At 43.3% G+C, this 21,242-nt stretch overlaps 1 protein-coding gene across 2 annotated transcripts in view; it reads right to left on the reverse strand.

The window, feature by feature from the left end:
- Positions 1–276: 276 nt before the first annotated feature.
- TXNDC11 (thioredoxin domain containing 11) overlaps positions 277–21,242 on the reverse strand; it is a 49,014-nt gene continuing 28,048 nt past the window's right edge. The window contains exons 5-12 of one of the 2 annotated variants that reach the window (XM_069734047.1): positions 20,571–20,664; positions 16,444–16,556; positions 15,461–15,664; positions 13,589–14,264; positions 10,241–10,386; positions 9,614–9,723; positions 6,585–6,665; positions 277–997 (exon numbers count right to left, since the gene is read on the reverse strand). In XM_069734047.1, the coding sequence (XP_069590148.1) occupies positions 379–997; positions 6,585–6,665; positions 9,614–9,723; positions 10,241–10,386; positions 13,589–14,264; positions 15,461–15,664; positions 16,444–16,556; positions 20,571–20,664 (2,043 nt within the window). In that variant the 3' untranslated portion in view covers positions 277–378. Of the gene's footprint in view, positions 998–6,584; positions 6,666–9,613; positions 9,724–10,240; positions 10,387–13,588; positions 14,265–15,149; positions 15,312–15,460; positions 15,665–16,443; positions 16,557–20,570; positions 20,665–21,242 lie in introns of those variants that run through there. The other variant, XM_069734049.1, reaches the window with a different exon arrangement.

The following is a 21,242-nucleotide window of genomic DNA, read 5'->3' on the forward strand; positions in this document are numbered from 1 at the left end:
TTCTTAGCGAGTGCTTGTCCCCAGTCCGTGGCTGCCCATTTTCTTAGCGAGCACCCGTCACCAGTTCGTGGTTGCCCATTTTCTTAGCGAGTGCCCGTCACCAGTCTGTCGCTGCCTATTTTCTTAGCGAGCACCTGTCACCAGTCCGTGATTGCTCGTTTTATTTAAGTATTAAAGACAAGCTTTGGTAGCAATACAAAATGATAATGTGGATGCATGATCAGAAACATTTGTGCACCCCTGGAATAGAATGTAATTCACCCTTTAAAACTGGAGAAAGATTAAAAAATAAAGTTTTATTCTATATCTGCAAAATATTTTATTTACAGTAAGAAAATTTGTATAAATTATTTTCCAAATATTTCTAATAAAAAATATTCAGTCCGTTTTGTTGTCATTACTGAACTCTAACGTCACAGAGCCATCTGTGCCGATATCAGAGGATTCCTCAGAAACTTGAGTACTATCGGAGGTTGGCTGGCTTCCATCCTCAAGGTTCCCGTGATTTTCAGTGTCTAATTTTGCTTTGTTTTTGGCTTCTAATGAAACCAACAGATACTTGAGCAGCGCGTTTTCTGCCAGAAGACTTTCAGAAGCGGCTACCAGCTCTTTGATCTTATCTGCCATGGTTCCTGCCTCCCGGGCTTTCTGCTCATACAGTGCTTGCAGTTGCTCCTTGTGATCCTCCAAAGCTTTGTTGTGTTTTTCTAATTTTTGTTTTTGGACTTTAAGGTCTTGTGCGTCTTTTCTAGCTTCTGAAATCTGTTCTGCCAGCTGATCCTGAGCCTCATGTAAAACCTTAATCTCTGCTCGGAGTCTGTGGATCTCTCGTTCCAAGTAAGAAACATGATCCTCTTTGTACTGTAGGTAGTGCTCCGGGCACGAGGCTGGTGGATCTGCTCCAGTGGAAGGCAAGGTGGCATATTTCAGTAGAAATCTCAGAAGGTTCGGAATAGTGATCTGCTCGTCTTCGGGATACTTCACGCTGTTATCTTTCCTGTAGATATAGCGGAGCATGGTTATAATAAGCTGGTAATCACATGAGTACCATTATACTACACAACATATTAGCCGACCACTAGCTTTCATCAATAAGCTAAATTCCCTGTATAATATTGATACTTGTGAGCCCCAATATGGGCAGTGATGACAATGCATGTACAGCGCTGTAGAATATTATGGTCATTAAAAAAAAAAAAAAAAAATGTAATAAATAATGTCAAAGTCCAACCCTGCATAATCTCATTGTAAGGGGACAAACACCAAAGACCATCAGACTTTTGACTATATCAACATGCAGCAGATTTGCCACCATTTTTTGTGCAGCATGTGCAAGCCCCAGTCAATCGAATGCCACAATAGCAGACATTTCTGTTCCAAATTATTATTATGTATTATTATAGCGCCATTTATTACATGGCGCTTTACATGTGAGGAGGGGTATACATAATAAAAACAAGTACAATAATCATGAACAATACAAGTCACGACTGGTACAGGAGGAGAGAGGACCCTGCCCGCGAGGGCTCACAATCTACAAGTTTGACCATATGTGAAAACCCTTAAGCCCCCCATAAACAAACCAACGTTGGCATGTTGATCGTGCATGTCTGATTGCTTTCCCAGAGATAAACCGCCGGCCGACATGTCCTCTGGCGACTTTCTCATGGAGAACACAGGAGCGCTCTGTCAAACGAATGCTCTTGTGTAGGGGAAAGTCGGCTGAGATGGCAGTCATCCGATCATTCGGCTTACAACCATCTAATTTGTGTGGTTGGCTTTAGATCACCGCTGGGTGCGGTAAATTATAAATTAGGGAATTTTCCTACAGTCTCGATTGCTCTGGCTCACAATTCTGCTGCCACCCTTGGGAACAAGTAAAGTTCTGTGGCCTCATCTGAACAACCCTCATCGGCACAGAATGTAGCCGGAGATGCAGAATGTAACATTTGCAGTGTGACAATTCCAGGTCGGAATGTTGAGAGGTGAAATTCACAGTCAGATCCACAGGTTACACGTGCACATTCTGCTGTGGGTTTATGACAAATTGCACAGCCGGATTTACGGCAGAATTTCCCCTTCATGACCCGATCCTAAAAAAGATCTTGGGCTACATATCCAACCAAAACTGGAGCTCGCACAATGCACTGCTATGCTAAGAAAAAATCATTCTGATTTTATACCAAGAGGTAATTAATATTGTTGTTAATGCAACTGTAGATTTTATCTAATATATCAATCTCTATAAATGTGTATATATACTTTTTTTTTTTTTTTTTTTTAAAGGAAGCCTCCCAAGAATCAAGATAATGGTTTCTTAAAATCTATTTTAATATATTCTATGCTTGTATTTCCACCTGGAAGCTTAACCCTTAAAAAGGACCTGAAAGGTAATAGAGACCTTGTGAAGTCTAATCAACGAGTACATGGATAACGGAAGGACTAAAGCCTACATTGTGCCAGTCCTGGGAATTCAATTGAACAAGTACAGTGTATGTGTGTGTGTATAATATATATATATATATATATATATATATATATATATATATATATATATATATATATATATATATATATATATATATATATATATATATATATATATATATATATATATATATATATATATACCGTATATATTTTTTTTTTTTTTTTGCAGGATCAATACAGTACCGTATAATTTTTAATATGTAGCTAAAGTTATATAGTACTGTCACTACTGATATAAAATTTATTTTATTTTTTTAAATGGCACTATCTTTAAAATGGAGACACTGCGCCCATGTTGTTCTGCACAATGAGGCGACTGATACATAGGGATGAGATGTCATTTACTGTATAATCCCGCGCTACAATGAAGTGATTATTGGTGCAGAACGCTGCGATATCTACAGAAATCAGCTTTATTTGCACAGGATGTGCAGATTATAGCCGTGAAGGCAGCACATGTTCTGCTTGTGTATTTATAGTATAGAGGAAACACGGCTGCGATGTTTTACAGTAAAACCATTCTGGTTATTAGCAGAAATGCCCGCTACCCCCACTGTGCTTCCTCTTCAGACACCCCAACGAGTATGAAAGCGGCAGTGTCCCTAAAGTCACAGGACATCAGCGACACAATGTAGCTATGAAAAAATAGTTTGCTTGTTATTCATTACTTTTTTTTTAATCTTAAGTATCTTGGAAAAAAACAAAATGTTGTGGCACAAAATTATGTTGCGGGTTGCAATATCATCCAGGTCCCAACCACAGGATCAGTGCTCTGTAATTGTATGTGGTGCTGGAGGGGATGCCACCAGTACTGTGGGCACATGAGAAGCAGCCAAGTGGGCACTGGGAGACTAGTGGCATAAATACCACACTAAATGGGATTAAAAAAAAAAAACTACAAGTTATTTTCATCTAAGGGCTGAAAAAGCCTCACTGTGCAGAAACAAGAAGATGCTACAGATGACAGTCCGGCTCCTGTCCACACTGGTTATTGGCGCAATATTGCGGATCCGGTCACACCAGGCACAGGACATCAGCCAAAGCCTCATGATTCAATTTGGACATTTTTGATTTTTTTTTTCCTATGCTTCTGTGTCAAAAATACCTTTCTTCGTGCAAATCTGCAAATGATACACTGTTAGGTCCAGAAATATTTGGACAGGGGCCGAGTCGTGATTTCGGCTCTGCAGGCCGCCATTTATTTTAAAATTAAAATCAGATCCAATTGAAGTGGAGACTTTCAGGTTTACACTATGAAACGTTTAGGAATTGTAGCCATTTTCCACAAAGCCTCCTCCATTTCAGGGACTCAAAAGTAATTGGACAAATAACTTCACCATAAATATAATGTTCATTTTTAATACTTTGTAGAGAATCCTTTACAACCAATGACTGCCTGAAGTCTGGAAGCCATGGACGTCACCAAACATTGGGGTTTTCTCCTTTGTGATGCTTTGCCGGCCTTTACTGCAGCTGACTTCAGTTGTTGCTTGCTTGTTGATATTTCTGCCTTAAGTTTTGTCTTAAGCCTGTGAAATGCTGCTCGATGGGGTTGAGATCCGGTGACTGACTTGGTCATTACAGAAGATTCAACTTTTTGCCTTAAAAAATAAAAATATAAACCTCCTAGGTTGCTTTCAGGGTGTTTTTGGTCATTGTCCATCTGTACTGTGAAGTGCCATCCAATCAACCTTGCTGCATTTGGTTGAATCTGAGCAGAAATTTTAGCCCTGAACACTTCAGTATTCATCTCCTGCTTCTGTCTTCAGTCACATCATCAATAAACACTAGTGATATTGGAAGCCGTGCATGCCCGCACCACCACACTGCCTCCACCATGTTTTACTGAGGATGTGGTGTGCTTTGGATCATGAGCTGTTCCGAGCCTTCTCCATACTTTCCGCTTTCCATCATTCTGGTTCAGGCTAATCTTAGAATGATCTCTCCAATAAATATTTTTCATGCCCTGGGCTGGCTTCTTTAGATGATTTTTGGCCTATTTTTCAGGCTGATTAATGGTTTACACCTGGTGGTAAACATTCTGTATTTGCTCTCATGATGACTTAGAATCTGAGACACCTACTTCCTGGAGAGTTGATTTTTTTTTTTCTTTTCTTCATGTGGCTGGATGTTGTGAAGAGGTTTTTCTTCGCCATAGGAAGAATTCTGTGATCATCCACCACTGTTGTCTTCTGTTGACATCCAGGCCTTTTTGAGTTCCCAAACTCACCAGTGTACTTTTTTCAGCCTAATGATTGTCTGTTTATCTTGCCCTGAGAACCCCTTTGTCTACATGTTGTGGGTTCACAGCAACCGCTTCTAAATCTAAATACCACACCTGGAATCAGCTCCAGACCTTTACCTGCTTTATTTATTTTCTTTATAATGGACTAACAAGGGAATAGCCCATGCAGCGCATTACAGGGTTTTAGAAATAATTGTCCAATTACTTTTCGTCCCCACCCACCCAAAAAAAGGCAGCTACATATTAAAGAGCTGTAATTCCTAAACCCTTATTCTAATTAGGATGTGAGTAGCCTCAAATTAAAAGGAACCTGTCGCCCCCAAAATCGAAGGCGGGCCAAGCCCACCAGCATCAGGGGCTTATCTACAGCATTCTGGAATGCTGTAGATAAACCCCCTATGTATCCTGAAAGATGAGAAAAAGAGGTTATATTATACTCACCCAGGGGCGGTCCTGCTGCGGTCCGGGACCCTCCTATCTTCATAGGAGGACGTCCTTTTCTTGTCTTCAAGCTGCGGCTCCAGCGCAGGCGTACTTTGTCTGCCCTGTTGAGGGCAGAGCAAAGTACTGCAGTGTGCAGGCGCCTGTGCACTGCAGAACTTTGCTCTGCCCTCAACAGGACAGACAAAGTACACCTGCGCCGCAGCACGAAGACAAGAAGAGGACGTCATCGTAAAAAGATGGGAGGCCCCGGACCGGACCAGAGACACCCATCGGACCTGGACCGCCCCTGGGTGAGTATAATCTAACCTCTTTTTCTCATCTTTCAGGATACATCGGGGGCTTATCTACAGCATTACAGAATACTGTAGATAAGCCCCTGACGCCAGTGGACTTAGCTCACCTTCGATTTTGGGGGTGACAGGTTCCCTTGAAAGCTCAGTCTGAACTATAAGCCTGTATTGATTATAACTATATAACTACTTTTTGAATGTGTTTTGGTAAACAACTAAAACTTTTATCACTATCCAAATATTTCTGGACCTGTATAACCACAAGAGTGTGTGTGTGTGTGTGTGTGTGTGTGTGTGTGTGTATGTGTATGTGTATGTGTGTGTATGTGTATGTGTGTGTGTGTGTGTGTGTGTGTGTGTGTGTGTGTGTGTGTGTGTGTGTGTGTGTGTGTGTGTGTGTATTTCTAGGGAACGCGCTCTCCTGGAGCTGTAAATTAAAGGGGTCGTCCACCTCTGAGGATATTGTTGGCAAGCCTTGCTGCTTGACAATTCCTAAAGGTGTGCAGAGCAAACACTGATAGGCTTCTGCTCGGCTTGTGGTTCAAGTATATGGAGAAAAAGCCGTAAAAAAAAAAAAAAAAAAAAAAAGCGTTGAAGCAGTGCTGTGGGCCCCCTCATTTTTGAGGACCTATGAGGGACCAGAGGTTGGACCCCCAAAGATTAATAAGCGAGGTCATATCTTAGAAATTTGCAAACCTTTACGGAAATGAGGTTACCCCTTTAGGTTAGGTTCATGATTACAGCCAAATTAACTCCCAATTATATCAAATGACTAATCAGTAACTTCCAGAAGACAATCTTATTTTAACAGAATCTTCCAGACTATTTGAAAATACAACAAGGTGTATGCAAACCTTTACGTTGGATATAGTGAAATAGATCTCTCTATGTGGAGGTTTGTTAATCACAGTCTGTTACAGTGGTCCACTGAACACTATGAATGTTACATGCTAATGTAATGTCAGACCTTACTGAGGCTCCTCTATATAGCAGATCCATAACGTGAACCCTTAGTGTTTTACAGATCACTAGAAATAAAACATATCACAGCTCAACATTCTCGTCACAAGAAATAAATTCTGAGGTAAAGGGTCCAAAAACGTCATACTACTTACCTATGCTGAGGGAAGAGCATAATGGTGGGTATACGGTCCACCATAAACTCCCAAGGGAGATCATTCTGTGCAATATTTATTCTGGAAGGAAAAAAAATATTTTGTCAGCAGGAGAATTTATTGCCCACCGCTCACATAAGGGTCCACCAGATGAGGAGTGGTTTTGATGCAATGGAGATAGTAAGTTCAGGCTAATTAATTTCCATTATGATAGCTGTCCCATTATCAGCACCAGTTCATGGTTCACAGAGCTTCAAGTCTGGATTTTTTATAGCACAGAAAGAACTTATCACTAGTCATGTTCTGGGGTTGGAGGGAGATGATTAGGAGGCGAGTAGAACTTGGAGGGAGATGATTAGGAGGCGAGTAGAACTTGGAGGGAGATGATTAGGAGGCGAGTAGAACTTGGAGGGAGATGATTAGGAGGAGAGTAGAACTTGGAGGGAGATGATTAGGAGGAGAGTAGAACTTGGAGGGAGATGATTAGGAGGCGAGTAGAACTTGGAGGGAGATGATTAGGAGGCGAGTAGAACTTGGAGGGAGATGATTAGGAGGCGAGTAGAACTTGGAGGGAGATGATTAGGAGGCGAGTAGAACTTGGAGGGAGATGATTAGGAGGAGAGTAGAACTTGGAGGGAGATGATTAGGAGGAGAGTAGAACTTGGAGGGAGATGAATAGGAGGCGAGTAGAACTTGGAGGGAGATGATTAGGAGGAGAGTAGGACCAGGGACATCATGTCTATTGAGAACTGGTGGGTGGGGTAATAAGCAGGTCAGGAGCACAACATCAGATGGGTCACATTGGTAGGCATCAGTAAGGTAGGCGAGTGACATGATACTAACAGATAGGTGCCGGGTCACGCAATGAACAGGAGAGGTGCATGATACCTGCTGATAACACGGGTCACCCATCAGATATCAGTAAACGGTAGGTGAGCAGGCCAGTGACACCACATCTGGTATCTGCTGGATCGGGAGCGACTGGGCACCTATCCTGTTCCTTACATGATGTCACCGGCCCCACTCGTCTCCCAATGCAGAAGTGAGTAGATACCAATTACCCCTTCAAAAAAGGGCGCCCCCTTCATGTCATACCAAGTGCAGAGGTAAAGCAAAGGTGGGTGTTTTGGGACAGCCATCACATTGAAAGTTTATTTAGCAACTTTGATCAGTTTCAATCACATTGAGATGACTATCTGTTGGACAACCCACTTGACCGGACAGGGAGGGCTTTGTGACAAAACATTGGGAACATAGTAGTAAATCTGTAGTTACGGCAGCACCTACATTTGGCAAACAGGTTTTTCTTATTGCTCAAACCACTATGTTGGGGTTTCTACAATTTGGGTGTAAAAGTCACGTGAAAAGTAGCATCCTGTAACCAATAAAAGCTGCACATGTTATCACAATTGTATAGTAGTTGCAGCCAAACTGCAATATAGGACAACCCTGAGGCTAGTCTGCTGCAAACATCCAAGGGGGTAAATGGGCGTCCTGTAGAAGGGCATCTGGAAGGTAGATGTGCGATAAAGGACCGAGCTCCACAGCTTTCAAAATAGCGGAAACTTTCTACTCTGAAGAGCAGCTCTGGAGCACAAACTGCTGATACTACAAGTTTAGAACCGTGGACACTAATAGAAGGTATATTTATCTGATTGGAAAGCAATTCCAAGGGAACCTGCCACGTGGAAAAAAAAAAAAAAAGCTATTAACCTGCAGATATGGAATTTTCAGGTTAATAGCGTTCTGAACCTGCCCACAGCCGGCACTTAGACCCCCGCTGCCGAGAGGAAATTACCTTTATTCCTCCTGGTAGCGGTGGGCCGTCAGTCACCACTCTATGTAAAGAACGGCAGGAAGTGTCAGCTGTCAGATTCCCTTTAAAAATAATACCATATGCTTATTTAAAAATGTCATATTATCACCAGTATATCATCCATTTTTACATGTAAATAATTAAGAACATTTTCTAGGTGAAGGCGCTTCCTACAAATAATTGCAATCTGTCTGAGACAGATGCCATACAGACTGAGGCAACATTGCATCCATTTTGTGTGTGGATTTTTTTTTAGTGTTTTAACACCCATTGAAATGTGTACGGCATCTCATCCAAAAAACATTAATATTTACTGGACTGTCATGTATATACCTTGTTGCTGACACCCCATAGTTTTTAATTTCATCTACTATACTTCATAAAGGAATAAGGTTTGTTTTTTAAATCAGTTTATGCTCTAGTTTTTTTGTCCCATGGGGTAGCATACTTTTAAAATACCATTCACAGCAATACTCACCCTCCCCAGGTCCAGCATTTGATATCTGCTGATCTTTGGTGATTGGCTGCAGCAATGTGAAGTGACTGCTGCAGCCCATCACTGGGCTCAGCAGCTTGTACCATCTACACCGCCAGAGACGCTGAGCACCGTAACTGGCTGCAGCGATCACTTATGCTATTGAGGTGACCTAACCCCCTGCAGCCTGTCAACAAGGTGCTGGCCCCAGGGATGGAGAGTACTGGTGCGACTACTATTTTAGATGTGCAACCCTATGGAACAGCACTTAAAGGGGTTAGCCCATTTAAAATGTTAAAGAACCCATCATCCTTCATGTTTGTGATCAGGTTCATACATGAAAGCTGATTAGCTGTTACAAGGTTACTAGCCTTGCTGCCTGTGTTTGCAATCCTCCACAAATTTGGTGCAACAGCTAGGCTAAGAATTAAGGCGTAACAGGACAGGTGATAAGTTGCAGATTGCCGGGCGTCCTATCGCTGGGATACCCCACCAATGTCCAGAACAGGGCACTGGTACCCCATTCATGGTCTTTGAGTAGGACACATCACATGAATAGGAGACTCCAGAGCCCCGTTCTCAGGATCGGTGTGGGCCTCAGTGGTCGGACCCCCAGTGATCAATAAATTTATCACCATCTTCTAGATATGGTGAGCCAACTTCTTTAATTGGTCCATCTTCTTGCCAATACCCCCATTGTCATTGCCAGACCATGATTACGTGATAATACTATCTTACCTAGCTACAATGAGACTGTCTGTAGCCAATAGCTGCGAGAGTCGGATAAAAACATGATTCAGAGTGGCACAAAAACCACACCAGGTTGTATAGAACAGCAACAACACATCCTGCCAAAGAGACAATTGTGGTTATATAGGGTGTCATGAGTCTAGACACAAACAGATATGACCTGACGAGTCTACAAAGACATCACGTCTAAGTCTCGGAAATCAGTTTTTGAAAGTAGCTGCTCTCTGGTTGGCCTGCTTACCAGGGCTGTGGAGTCGTAGAGTCGGAGCCCATTTTGGTGGAGTCGGAGTCATGGAAATTGAGGAGTCGGAATCAAAGGTTTGGCTTGCCGATTCCACAGCCCTGCTGCTTACATCACATACACTGCCCAACACAGAAGAGAGGCATGGCTGTGATCCCACCACCCGCCAACGGACAATACTTCACTCATCAGCTCATTGCTGGACCCGGAGGGTGTGAATGGCCCATTGAGCCGGGCTGCCCAGGATCACCGGCTGGGAGCCGTAGTAACATCAGATTACTGTGTAAGGATTGAAGAAGAAAAGCCCGCCATTCTGCTCATCCTACATGAAGCCCCTCCGCGTATATAAGTCATTGTACAGACACCACACAAACCTTTCTGCTGTCCAGAACAACATGACGAAAAGTAGTAGTCGTAACTTCAGTGATTAGTTGTGATCGCAACGCTCCTAGCTCAGGGTCACTGACTAGATGCCTCCGCAGCGGACTGTAAACTTTGCTGAAGTTCTGGATAAAAACCTCTGGGGGGAAAAAGAAAAAAAAAAAAAAAAGATCATTAGGGATATTATAATGTCATAGAGGTTATTTAAATGCATCGTGATTGACTACAAAAACATACGCAAATATGACTTATGAAAATAAGACCCAAGACCTTTACAGTACACATGACTGCTGCTGGGCTTTTAGAATAAAAAAAAAAAGAAAAAAAAGGGAAATCCAAACCTGAACCTATTACGTTTACTCATTAGTGGATGCCAATCAAAGCCGCAATCTTAGGGAAAATGCATCATCCCATCACTAGAAAGGTCACCCATATACAGTTAGGTCCTTCTATATTTGGACAGAGACAACATTTTTCTAATTTTGGTTATAGACATTACCACAATGAATTTTAAACAAAACAATTCAGATGCAGTTGAAGTTCAGACTTTCAGCTTTCATTTGAGGGTATCCACATTAAAATTGTATGAAGGGTTTAGGAGTTTCAGCTCCTTAACATGTGCCACCCTGTTTATAAAGGGACCAAAAGTAATTGGACAGATTCAATAATTGTAAATAAAATGTTCGTTTTTAGTACTTGGTTGAAAACCCTTTGTTGGCAATGACTGCCTGAAGTCTTGAGCTCATGGACATCACCAGACGCTGTGTTTCCTCCTTTTTGATGCTCTGCCAGGCCTTCACTGCGGTGGTTTTCAGTTGCTGTTTGTTTGTGGGCCTTTTTGTCTGGTTTAGTCTTTAACAAGTGAAATGCTGCTCAATTGGGTTGAGATCAGGTGACTGACTTGGCCATTCAAGAATATTCCACTTCTTTGCTTTAATAAACTCCTGGGTTGCTCTGACTTTATGTTTTGGGTCATTGTCCATCTGTAGTATGAAACGACGACCAATCAGTTTGGCTGCATTTGGCTGGATCTGAGCACACAGTATGGCGGCTCTGAATACCTCAGAATTCATTCGGCTGCTTCTGTCCTGTGTCACATCATTAATAAACACAAGTGACCCAGTGCCACTGGCAGCCATGCATGCCCAAGCCATCACACTGCCTCCGTTGTGTTTTACAGATGATGTGGTATGCTTTGGATCATGAGCTGTACCACGCCTTCACCATACTTCTCTTTCCATCATTCTGGTAGAGGTTGATCTTGGTTTCATCTGTCCATTTTTTTTAGATGTTTTTTAGCAAAGTCCAGTCTAGCCTTTTTATTCTTGATGCTTATGAGTGGCTCGCACCATGCAGTGAACCCTCTGTAGTTACTTTCATGCAGTCTTCTCTTTATGGTAGATTTGGATATTGATACGCCGACCTCCTGGAGAGTGTTGGTCACTTGGTTGGCTGTTGTGAAGGGGTTTATCTTCACCATGGAGATTATTCTGCGATCATCCACCACTGTTGTCTTCCGTGGGCGCCCAGGTCTTTTTGCAATGATGAGTTCACCAGTGCTTGCTTTCTCAGGATGTACCAAACTGTAGATTTTGCCACTGCTAATATTGTAGCAATTTCTCGGATGGGTTTTTTCTGTTTTCGCAGCGTAAGGATGGCTTGTTTCACCTGCATGGAGAGCGCCTCTGACCGCATGTTTACTTCACAGCAAAACCTTCCAAATGCAAGCACCACACCTCAAATCAACTCCAGGTCTTTTATCTGCTTAATTGAGAATGGCATAACGAAGGGATTGCCCACACCTGTCCATGAAATAGCCTTGGAGTCAATTGTCCAATTACTTTTGGTCCCTTTAAAAACAGGGTGGCACATGTTAAGGAGCTGAAACTCATAAACCCTTCATCCAATTTTAATGTGGATACCCTCAAATGAAAGCTGAAAGTCTGAACTTCAACTGCATCTGAATGGTTTTGTTTAAAATTCATTGTGGTAATGTCTATAACCAAAATTAGAAAAATGTTTTCTCTGTCCAAATATATAAGGACCTAACTGTACAAAGTCACTATTACACATTCAGTTTTTGATCCTTGTGTCTAAACCAGAAGTGAATCCAGAAAGAAGAAACAGAGCAACAGGATTCATCTTTATATTCTACATTCTTTTTGGCTTTGGCTCAAAGATCACATGTGAATTACCGCCTTTGGAGTGATCATTAAAAGGTGCACACCTCCTAAAATAGCACCCCCAATATAATTATTAGCGATACCCATGCAAGTGCACATGTAGAGTCAGTGCGGTAACATACTCACAGATCACCGCCCTCCCCAGTTTACAGCGCAGCGCCAGTCCTCTGCCCACATCTTCTATACTGGGGTTTGTGGGTGACCGGAAGTGGCTTTTACAGAGTAAGTCTATGGGTGTCAGAGCGAAACTTCACAGACTTAAACTGTAATGGTCGGGTCACACCACATCCAAGAAAAACGGTGCAATTACGGTGATCAGAAATGTAGCAAGTGTAGGACAGCATCTCACCACAAACATAACATGTAGGTAATGGTTGCAGAGATGCCCAAAAAAGAATAACCCAAGCCACCATAAAATCCAAAAGGTGGAAAAAGCAACAACAGTATCCACGGAAGCAAAAAAATATCTTCTTTATTGTTACATCACAAGGGAGACATCAAAACGTAGCCATCTCCCTGGATTTTGTGATTTAATAATAAATATAACGATATTTTTAGATATTGTGGAGGCTGTTGTCGCTCTCTTCACCTTTCAATTACTCTGATGAGAGCAGCATCAATTTTCCTTAGTCATTAAAACAAAAAAACACAAATTGGGCTAAAAAATTTTCACGGAACTATACACTTGCATTGCAGATTTCAATCGGACACTCGGTCCAAGGGGTATATAGAAGGGGTACACAGTGTGAGCCGGTGAGGATAGAAGCCACGTGAGTGAGGAGTGGAGTTGTGCTGGGAACTGGGGAAGATGGCGAATGGCGAGTATATAAATGCACTACAGTCCACACGCATTTACACAGATATACTAATAACATTATTGGAAGTCCTTCTTTAATAGATGTGGGCAAATGTTGCAGCCCTGACCCCCTTGTGGAGTAAACCATGCCAACCCTGCCAAGTACTTGTTAGATTTGTTAAAATTACATTTTTTTGCGCAAAAATGTAATTTGCCATCATGTGCAGCTTTTTGGGGCTGTTCGTGACATAAGATACCACATATTAGCCCTCAAAATCTCTCGTGTGTATGTACAGGTTTGGCTACATAGATAGTGAGGTCAGCTCCCGTACACAGTGCGAGACACTGCTAGATGGACATACCCAACGTGGGTCCGATGAGGGTCTGACTCTGGTCTATGATATAATGGACCTCTTCTTTCAAGTCAATGATAGCAGCAAACTTTCTCTCCTGACCGGATGCCCCCAGCCTCTCCGCATACAACCAGGATAAGTTGGAATCCAGGAGATACATATTTAAGGTCTTGTTGGTCCTGCACCGGAGGCCGGTGATACGGTCATTGCTCATATGATAGCTGGAAGGGACTTGTTCCTTCTCCTCAATATGAGGCACTATAGGGGCCTTCCCTTGGGAAGAAAGCACGGAGAACGCGTCGTCGTCTTGGCTGGAGGTGGAAGCAGTCAACCCTCTGCTCACTGTCTGACAACACGCAGTATAGAAGAAGTAGGGGCTGTAGGAGGTGAGAAAGTTGCTGCATTCTCTCACAGAGGACATGAAGTTCAAGAAGAAGTGTTCTTGGAGGTAGAAGGACTCTAAGGCTGCGGTGATGTGCAGAAAGTTGCAGTTTGGCTCAGGGATGGAGCTCAGGGAGACTCCTCGGCTCTGGTTCACACAAAGCTCACACACGTTCTGGACCCTGGACAGGAGCTGCCACTTTGGCAGGACAACGGTGTTACAGCAAGGGAATGGAAAGGAGTCCAGATCTTCTCGCTCCTGGCTCGGAGTGCAGCGGCTGTACCTCAGGACAACTTCCATGATCTACAATACACACGTCACATTTGGTTAATGATATTACAATCAAAAAAGGTCTTTCAGGAAAAAAGAAACTGTGGCTGATGGGATTAATTATCATGGGTTAGCGAATGGAGCTGCGACACTAGTGTGAACAAAGCCTAAAGGTACCGTTACACTAAACGACTTACCAACGATCACAACCAGCGATACGACCTGGCCGTGATTGTTGGCAAGTCGTTGTGTGGTCGCTGGGGAGCTGTCACACAGACAGCTCTCTCCAGCGACCAACGATCAGGGGAACGACTTCGACATCGTTGAAACTGTCTTCAACGATGCCGAAGTCCCCGGGTAACCAGGGTAAACATCGGGTTACTAAGCGCGGCCCTGCGCTTAGTAACCAGATATTTACCCTGGTTACATGTGAACACATCGCTGGATCGGCGTCACACACGCCCATCCAGCGATGACAGCGGGTGATCAGCGACCAAAAAAAAGGTCCTGATCATTCCCCAGCGACCAACGATCTCCCAGCAGGGGCCTGATCGTTGGTCGCTGTCACACATAACGAGATAGTTAGCGGGATCGTTGCTACGTCACAAAAAGCGTGACGTTGCAACGATATCGTTAACGAAATCGTTATGTGTGAAGGTACCTTTAGTGCGTCACTATTTGGGTAAACTGCCGGAGTTTCAGAAGGTAAACGAGTGCCGGCATAATGTAGCATGTGGTTATTTGCATGTAGGGGGTAAAAGTGTATTGGGTGAGGGGTGATGGACGCAGTTTGTGTGCTCAGACGCTCACATGAGCAGATAAACAAGTTGTGTAACCTCCTGTGTCAAAAGAGAACAAAGGATTCTGCAACGCTAACAGAAGCCCCCGCACGCCTCTGGAAACATGGAAAAGGCTCACCAGGTCCACGAGCAGCCGTCACCGCGTCAAGTGTTTCTCCAATGCATTAATAGTACAGGTGAAGGTCAGAACTGCTCGCAATTTACAGGGAAAATCTGACGTCAGGAACTAGATGTTCCCCATTACCGAGATGGGAGATGAACGTTGCTGTACATAAAACATCTATGGAGAGGGGAGGAAGCGCACTGGAAGAAGTGGTTGCAGAGCACAGACACGTCCCCAATGCATTCCCAGCCCGAAATCTGCATGTAGCTTTACTGGAAACAGCATAACTAGGAGTAGCCGAATGCTGGCAGACAGTAGCCACTAACCTCATCCAGCAGGGGCTGTTCATCGGCAAGAGGGTCGAAAGGTATGAAGATGAAGAGGGCCGGGCCTTTCTTCAGCTCATTATTCAGAAGAAGACTTTTACCACCATGAGGACGCAGCCAATGTAGCAAGCGCTCACGATTATCTAATGCCCACTTGAAAAGATTTGTAGCTGTGAAATTCGTTACATCATTAGGAGGGTACACCTGCCAGTAAAGGAAAAAAAATAAATAAAGGACTGAAACACCCAAACTACAGATTAAAAACCAGTTCAGGACCGGGCCACTTTCCTAATCAGGCAAACTTTGGGGATTTATTGTTTCAAAAGCTCTAAAATAGCGTTTCCTGTTTGGATATTGAAAACAGTTTTCCACGATACATGGGACTTCATTTCTGTGTCACTTATTTGCAGATACTGGGAGAAAATGGAAAGATACTTTTTTTTTCTTCAACAAAACACAAGAAGTACTGATATATTATTCCAAATTTTGAGAAAGGCTCACACCTTGCGCCGAAATGTCACAGGAGCCCAGATGGGATAATAAACCACTATATTTTTTTTCGAAGAGGGAGAGCTGGCTTTTTTTGTACTATATTGAGAATCAATATAAATAAATATATATATATATATATATATATATATATAATTTTTTTATATTTATTTTTTTTCTTTCAACATTTACTTTATTTTTCACTGATTTCACAAATTGTGCCTCCCCCATAAGGTATTAAAAGACCTTGCAGGGCCATCTGAACGTATATGTATTGCCCATTTCCTCTGTAACTCTGGCTGGTATATTGGCCCAGGTCAAGAGTGCACGTTCGCTCCGCCGCTGCCACCATTATAGTCTATGGCCCCATCAGCACATACGTCCGACTCCCATTTTGCGGGGGTTCAGACAAGCCCCGATGGGTCCAATGAATGGGTGTCTGAATGCAGTGTGAAAGCTGCCTTATTTTTGTTTTTAACTCCTGAAGTACTTACTAAAGATGAATTGAGGTTTCTATGCAGATAAACACTTCCAGGACTGACGAGAGAGATTTCCTTTGCAAGTGCTTGACGAGTGATTACTCCAAAGCGTATAGTGTCTATATAATCTGCAGAGAAAAGGACGGGAGAAATTAAATCATCTTAATAAAGAAGAAAGACCACAAAGTGTCACCGCACACTGGTTCCGCAAACAAACCACTGCAATACTGCGCTGTTAGTGCACCTGGAATGAAAGCAAGTGGGGTCCGGCTACCGTACACTAAGCCACCCCACACCGTAATTCTGGGAGAGGGGTAGGCGTGATGTTCCCTTGCGGTGGCCCCGGCATTTCCCACGAGGTCTCCAGACCAATCTCCAGATATCATTGCATCTAAGACCTCCATTCCCATCTTCCACTGCACCATGATAGCCTTTGAGTGCAATGGTGTGAGGTCAATAAAGAGGCCATCGTGAATGTCACATCTACCCCCAGGATTATGGTGCGGGGCAGCAGCACCTCTACCTACGAGCTGTACTAATAGCTTGGCGTTGTATAGAGCCGGTCATGGAACCAGTGGTGCGAACATTTGTCCATGTGTCCCAAGAGCTGTTTTCACCACAATGACACCAAGCCTCATGTTCCTTGTGCTACAGCGACCAGCCAGCATGGCCTAAACATGTGCTATATGGCCAGCAGGGTCTCCAGATTTGTCCCGCTTTGAGAATATCTGGATCATCATTGCAAAATGAGCCATCAGCAGCGGATCTTGATGAATTGCCCTAATGCCTTCAGGATGTCACAATATTCCTTAGACAACCATTAATGACATCACTGACATCAGCCAAGGTGTGCAAGTGCAGGTATTTCGAAACATGGTGCTCATACTCAATCAATCAAGATGTTTCGATCATTTGGTTTCCGTTTTTTCATCATTTGCATTTCTTTAACATATCCATCGATCCTGTGATTTCGATAACTACACGGCTTTTCCTTCTTGGTTTTATGATTTCAATGTTGATAAATGTATAATCGTTTTATCTTCAGACTGATCAGATGCTTCTGCAGTGGGAAACTAACTAGTATTGTGACTTGTAATGGGAAACATTAAGTAAATAAATAAGGCAGCACACTGCAGCGCTAGAACATACAAACTTGAAATACAAAATTTGAACTGCATTACTGCACTAGAAATATGAAAAATGAGAGCGTTTAGCGCATAAAAATGGCCAATTTTATGTGTACCTGGTAGCCACTTTACGGCATCTCTCTTATACCAGGTCCTACGCTTGCCTTACCTTGCTGAGAATAAACGTCTCCATCTGAATGGGTACATGTGAAAACCTCTTACTAGACTAAAATTCTCACTCTCTGTGGAGGGGTATTGGACCTGCTGTAATTAAAACACCTGTGGCTAGAAGGCGGAGTGCACGATCAGAAGGCTAGAGAATACATTTCAAAAACCTGACCTGCACATCCAAACATAGACTAAGTGTGAACAGGTGCTGAACCTAGAGTCGCCAACTCGTATATAGTTAAATAAATAAGGCAAGCGTAGGACCTGGTATAAGAGAGATTCCGTAAAGTGGCTACAAGGTACACATAAAATTGGCCATTTTTATGCGCTAAACGCTCTCATTTTTCATATTTCTAGTGCAGTAATGCAGTTCAAATTTCGTATTTCAAGTTTGTATGTTCTAGCGCTGCAGTGTGCTGCCTTATTTACTTAACTATATACGAGTTGGCGACTCTAGGTTCAGCACCTGTTCACACTTAGTCTATGTTTGGATGTGCCGGTCAGGTTTTTGAAATTGTAATGGGAAACAGTCAGCACCTATAATGGGGGAGAAGACTAGGGTCTACACAGCCAAGACATCTGTTTTGTAGGTCAGTTGTGCCAGTCATGAGAAGGCTAGCATAGACCCATGCAGACTACAATTTCCAAGTGCACAGGCACGCCTATGGCGCATTTTCAGCCTGATTTACATAGGACTTCAAGAGGGATTAGAACATCAGGACCCTCAGTCATGGGATGATCACGGCGCCCAAAGAAAAGAACATGCTGATAGGTTTTTTTTAGCATTCCTGTCAGCTAATGACTGAAACAGTTCAGTAAGAATAAAGTCCTGCAGCAAAATTAAAAAAATAAATAAAAATAAAATACAAACCACCCTTGTGTTTTACAGCCACCCCTGTCTGCTGCTAGCAATATGTTGTACTCATTTATTATCCCAAAAGGGTAGATGGCATTTACCATAATCATCTCCTCAGTGCGACCTAATAAAAGCAGCAGAGATGGCACTGTGTGCGGAGCACGATAATCAGCTCATGACTCACTGCAGTAATGAGCGTCACAAAGTAGAATATATACTACACGGCCGTGGGAACAAGAACACCTGGACCACAGGGGTTGGGAACACATCTCCTATCATTACAACCCAAGTGATTATATGGCGCTTTTTTTTTTTTAAACAAAGTTGCCCATATTCTAGGTCATCTTCATTACATGCATGAAATGGTTGCATTTGGAATGATACTCAAAATCAAAGTGGAAAATCAGATTACAGGTTCACCCAACTTCAGTGGAAATGCCTCAAGACAAGGAAATGATGCTCAGTAGTGTGTGTGGCCTCCACGTGCCTGTATAACCTCCGTACAACGCCTGGGCATGCGGCGGATGTTCTCCTGAGGGATTTCCTCAAAGACCTGGATTGAACCATCAGTCAACTCCTGGACAGTCTGTGGTGCAGCATGGCATTGGTGGATGAAACAAGACATGATGTCCCAGACGTGCTGACTGATTCAAGACTGGGGAATGGGCAATGGGCTGGCCAGTCCATAGCATCAATAACTTCATCATGCAGAACTGCTGATACATTGTCATGCATCAGAAGGAACCCAGGGCCCAGTGCACCTGTATATGGTCTCACAATGGGTCTGAGGATCTCTCGTCCTTTTAATTAATGGCAGTCAGGGTACCTCTGGCGAGCACATGGAGGGATATACAGCCCTCCAAAGAAATGCCACCCCACACCATTACTGACCAATTGCCAAACCGGTTCACGCTGGAGGACGTTGCAGGTACATGAACGGTCTCCATGGCGTCTACATTTCTGTCATGTCTGTCACATGTGCTCAACCCGTAAAGAGCACAGGGAGCCAATGTCGAATCTGGCAAATGCCAATCATCCTGCAAGGTGTTGGGCTGTAAGCACAACACCCACTTGTTGACGTCGGGACCTCACACCACCCTCATGGAGTCTGTTTCTGACAGTTTAAAGGGAACCTGTCACCTGAATTTGGCGGCACCAGTTTTGGGTCATATGGGCGGAGTTTTCAGGTGTTTGATTCACCCTTTCCTTTCCCGCTGGCTGCATGCTGGCTGAAATATTGGATTGAAGTTCATTCTCTGTCCTCCGTAGTACACGCCTGCGCAATGCAAGATTACCTTTCGCAGGTGTGTACTACGGAGGACAGAGAATGAACTTCAATCCAATATTGCGGCCAGCATGCAGCCAGCGGGTAAGGAAAGGGTGAATCAAACACCTGAAAACTCCGCCCATATGACCCAAAACTGGTCCCGCCAAATTCAGGTGACAGGTTCCCTTTAAGCAGACACAAAAGGAGAAGGTAGCAGTCCTGCTTCTTGGTTGTTGCCCTCCTATGGCCCCCCTCCACGTCTCCTGGAGTACTGGCCTGTCTCCTGGTATCTGCTCCATGCTCGGGACACTGTGCTGACAGACATAGCTAGCATTGATGTGCCATCCTGGATGAGCTGCACTACCTGATTAACTTCTATGGCATGTACACACCGCCTCATGCTACTGTACCTCTAGGGGTGAAAGCAATGACAAAATGCAAAAGTGAACAAAACAACAGTCAAAAAGTTTGACAACAAAGAAATGGTCTATGGTCACCCCCTGCAGAACCACTCCCTTATAGGGGTTGTTTTGCCAATTGCCTATTATTTCTACCTGTTGTCTGTTCTATTTGTGAATCAATTTCTCCTGCTGTTGTGCAATCAGTGATGCTTCATAACTGGGCAGGTTGATTTCACAAGTGTGATTGACTTGGGGTGCGACCATTTCATTAAAGAACATCACCGAGACTGACCGTGGTCTCACCAGTACCGGCATGCACATACCTTTCTGTAAGGAGTGAAGAGCAGATCGGAAAAATGTCAGATATCCAGGAGGTTGAGGTGACGTATTAAAGTCGAAAAAACCCAGGACTCCAGGCTACAAGAGAAGACAATAAAAGGGACTGCCATTAATGATATCCGTGCGGTCTTATCGCAAAGGTAACATTTGTTTATAGAATTGTATTACATCCACAGAAGAACATGGATTTAATGTAAAACAGAAATATCATCCAGTCAGCGGTGTAAAGTCCGTACAATGAGGAACGCTGGTAAGTCACATCTGCAGCCCATAGAAATACACTGAGCGGTCACTCAGCAGCAGCTCTAGACTTCTCTGAAGCCGGTATCTCATAAGCAGTCCCATGTAAATAATCTATATCTACAGAGTGGGGTCCTAGTCACTGAAAATTGCACAAAATGTATTAAACATTATCCATCCCTCTGCACCACCCCAAATAAAAGGCTTATCCTGTATTGTACTACTGTACCCAATGTATTACATATTGTCGGGGTCGGTCTATTTTATACAGACTCCACAGCCCTGCGGCAGAGAACATGTAGTTAGGGTAGGGTCACACTAGCATCCCAAATTTTGTTTTTTATGTTTTGTTGTAAGAAAATGGTTACAAACACCATAGGCAGATTATAATGAAGGCAATCTGGGCTACAGCCCGA

This window comes from Ranitomeya imitator, chromosome 7 (assembly GCF_032444005.1).
Source record: "Ranitomeya imitator isolate aRanImi1 chromosome 7, aRanImi1.pri, whole genome shotgun sequence".
NCBI classification, from domain to species: Eukaryota; Metazoa; Chordata; class Amphibia; order Anura; family Dendrobatidae; genus Ranitomeya; species Ranitomeya imitator.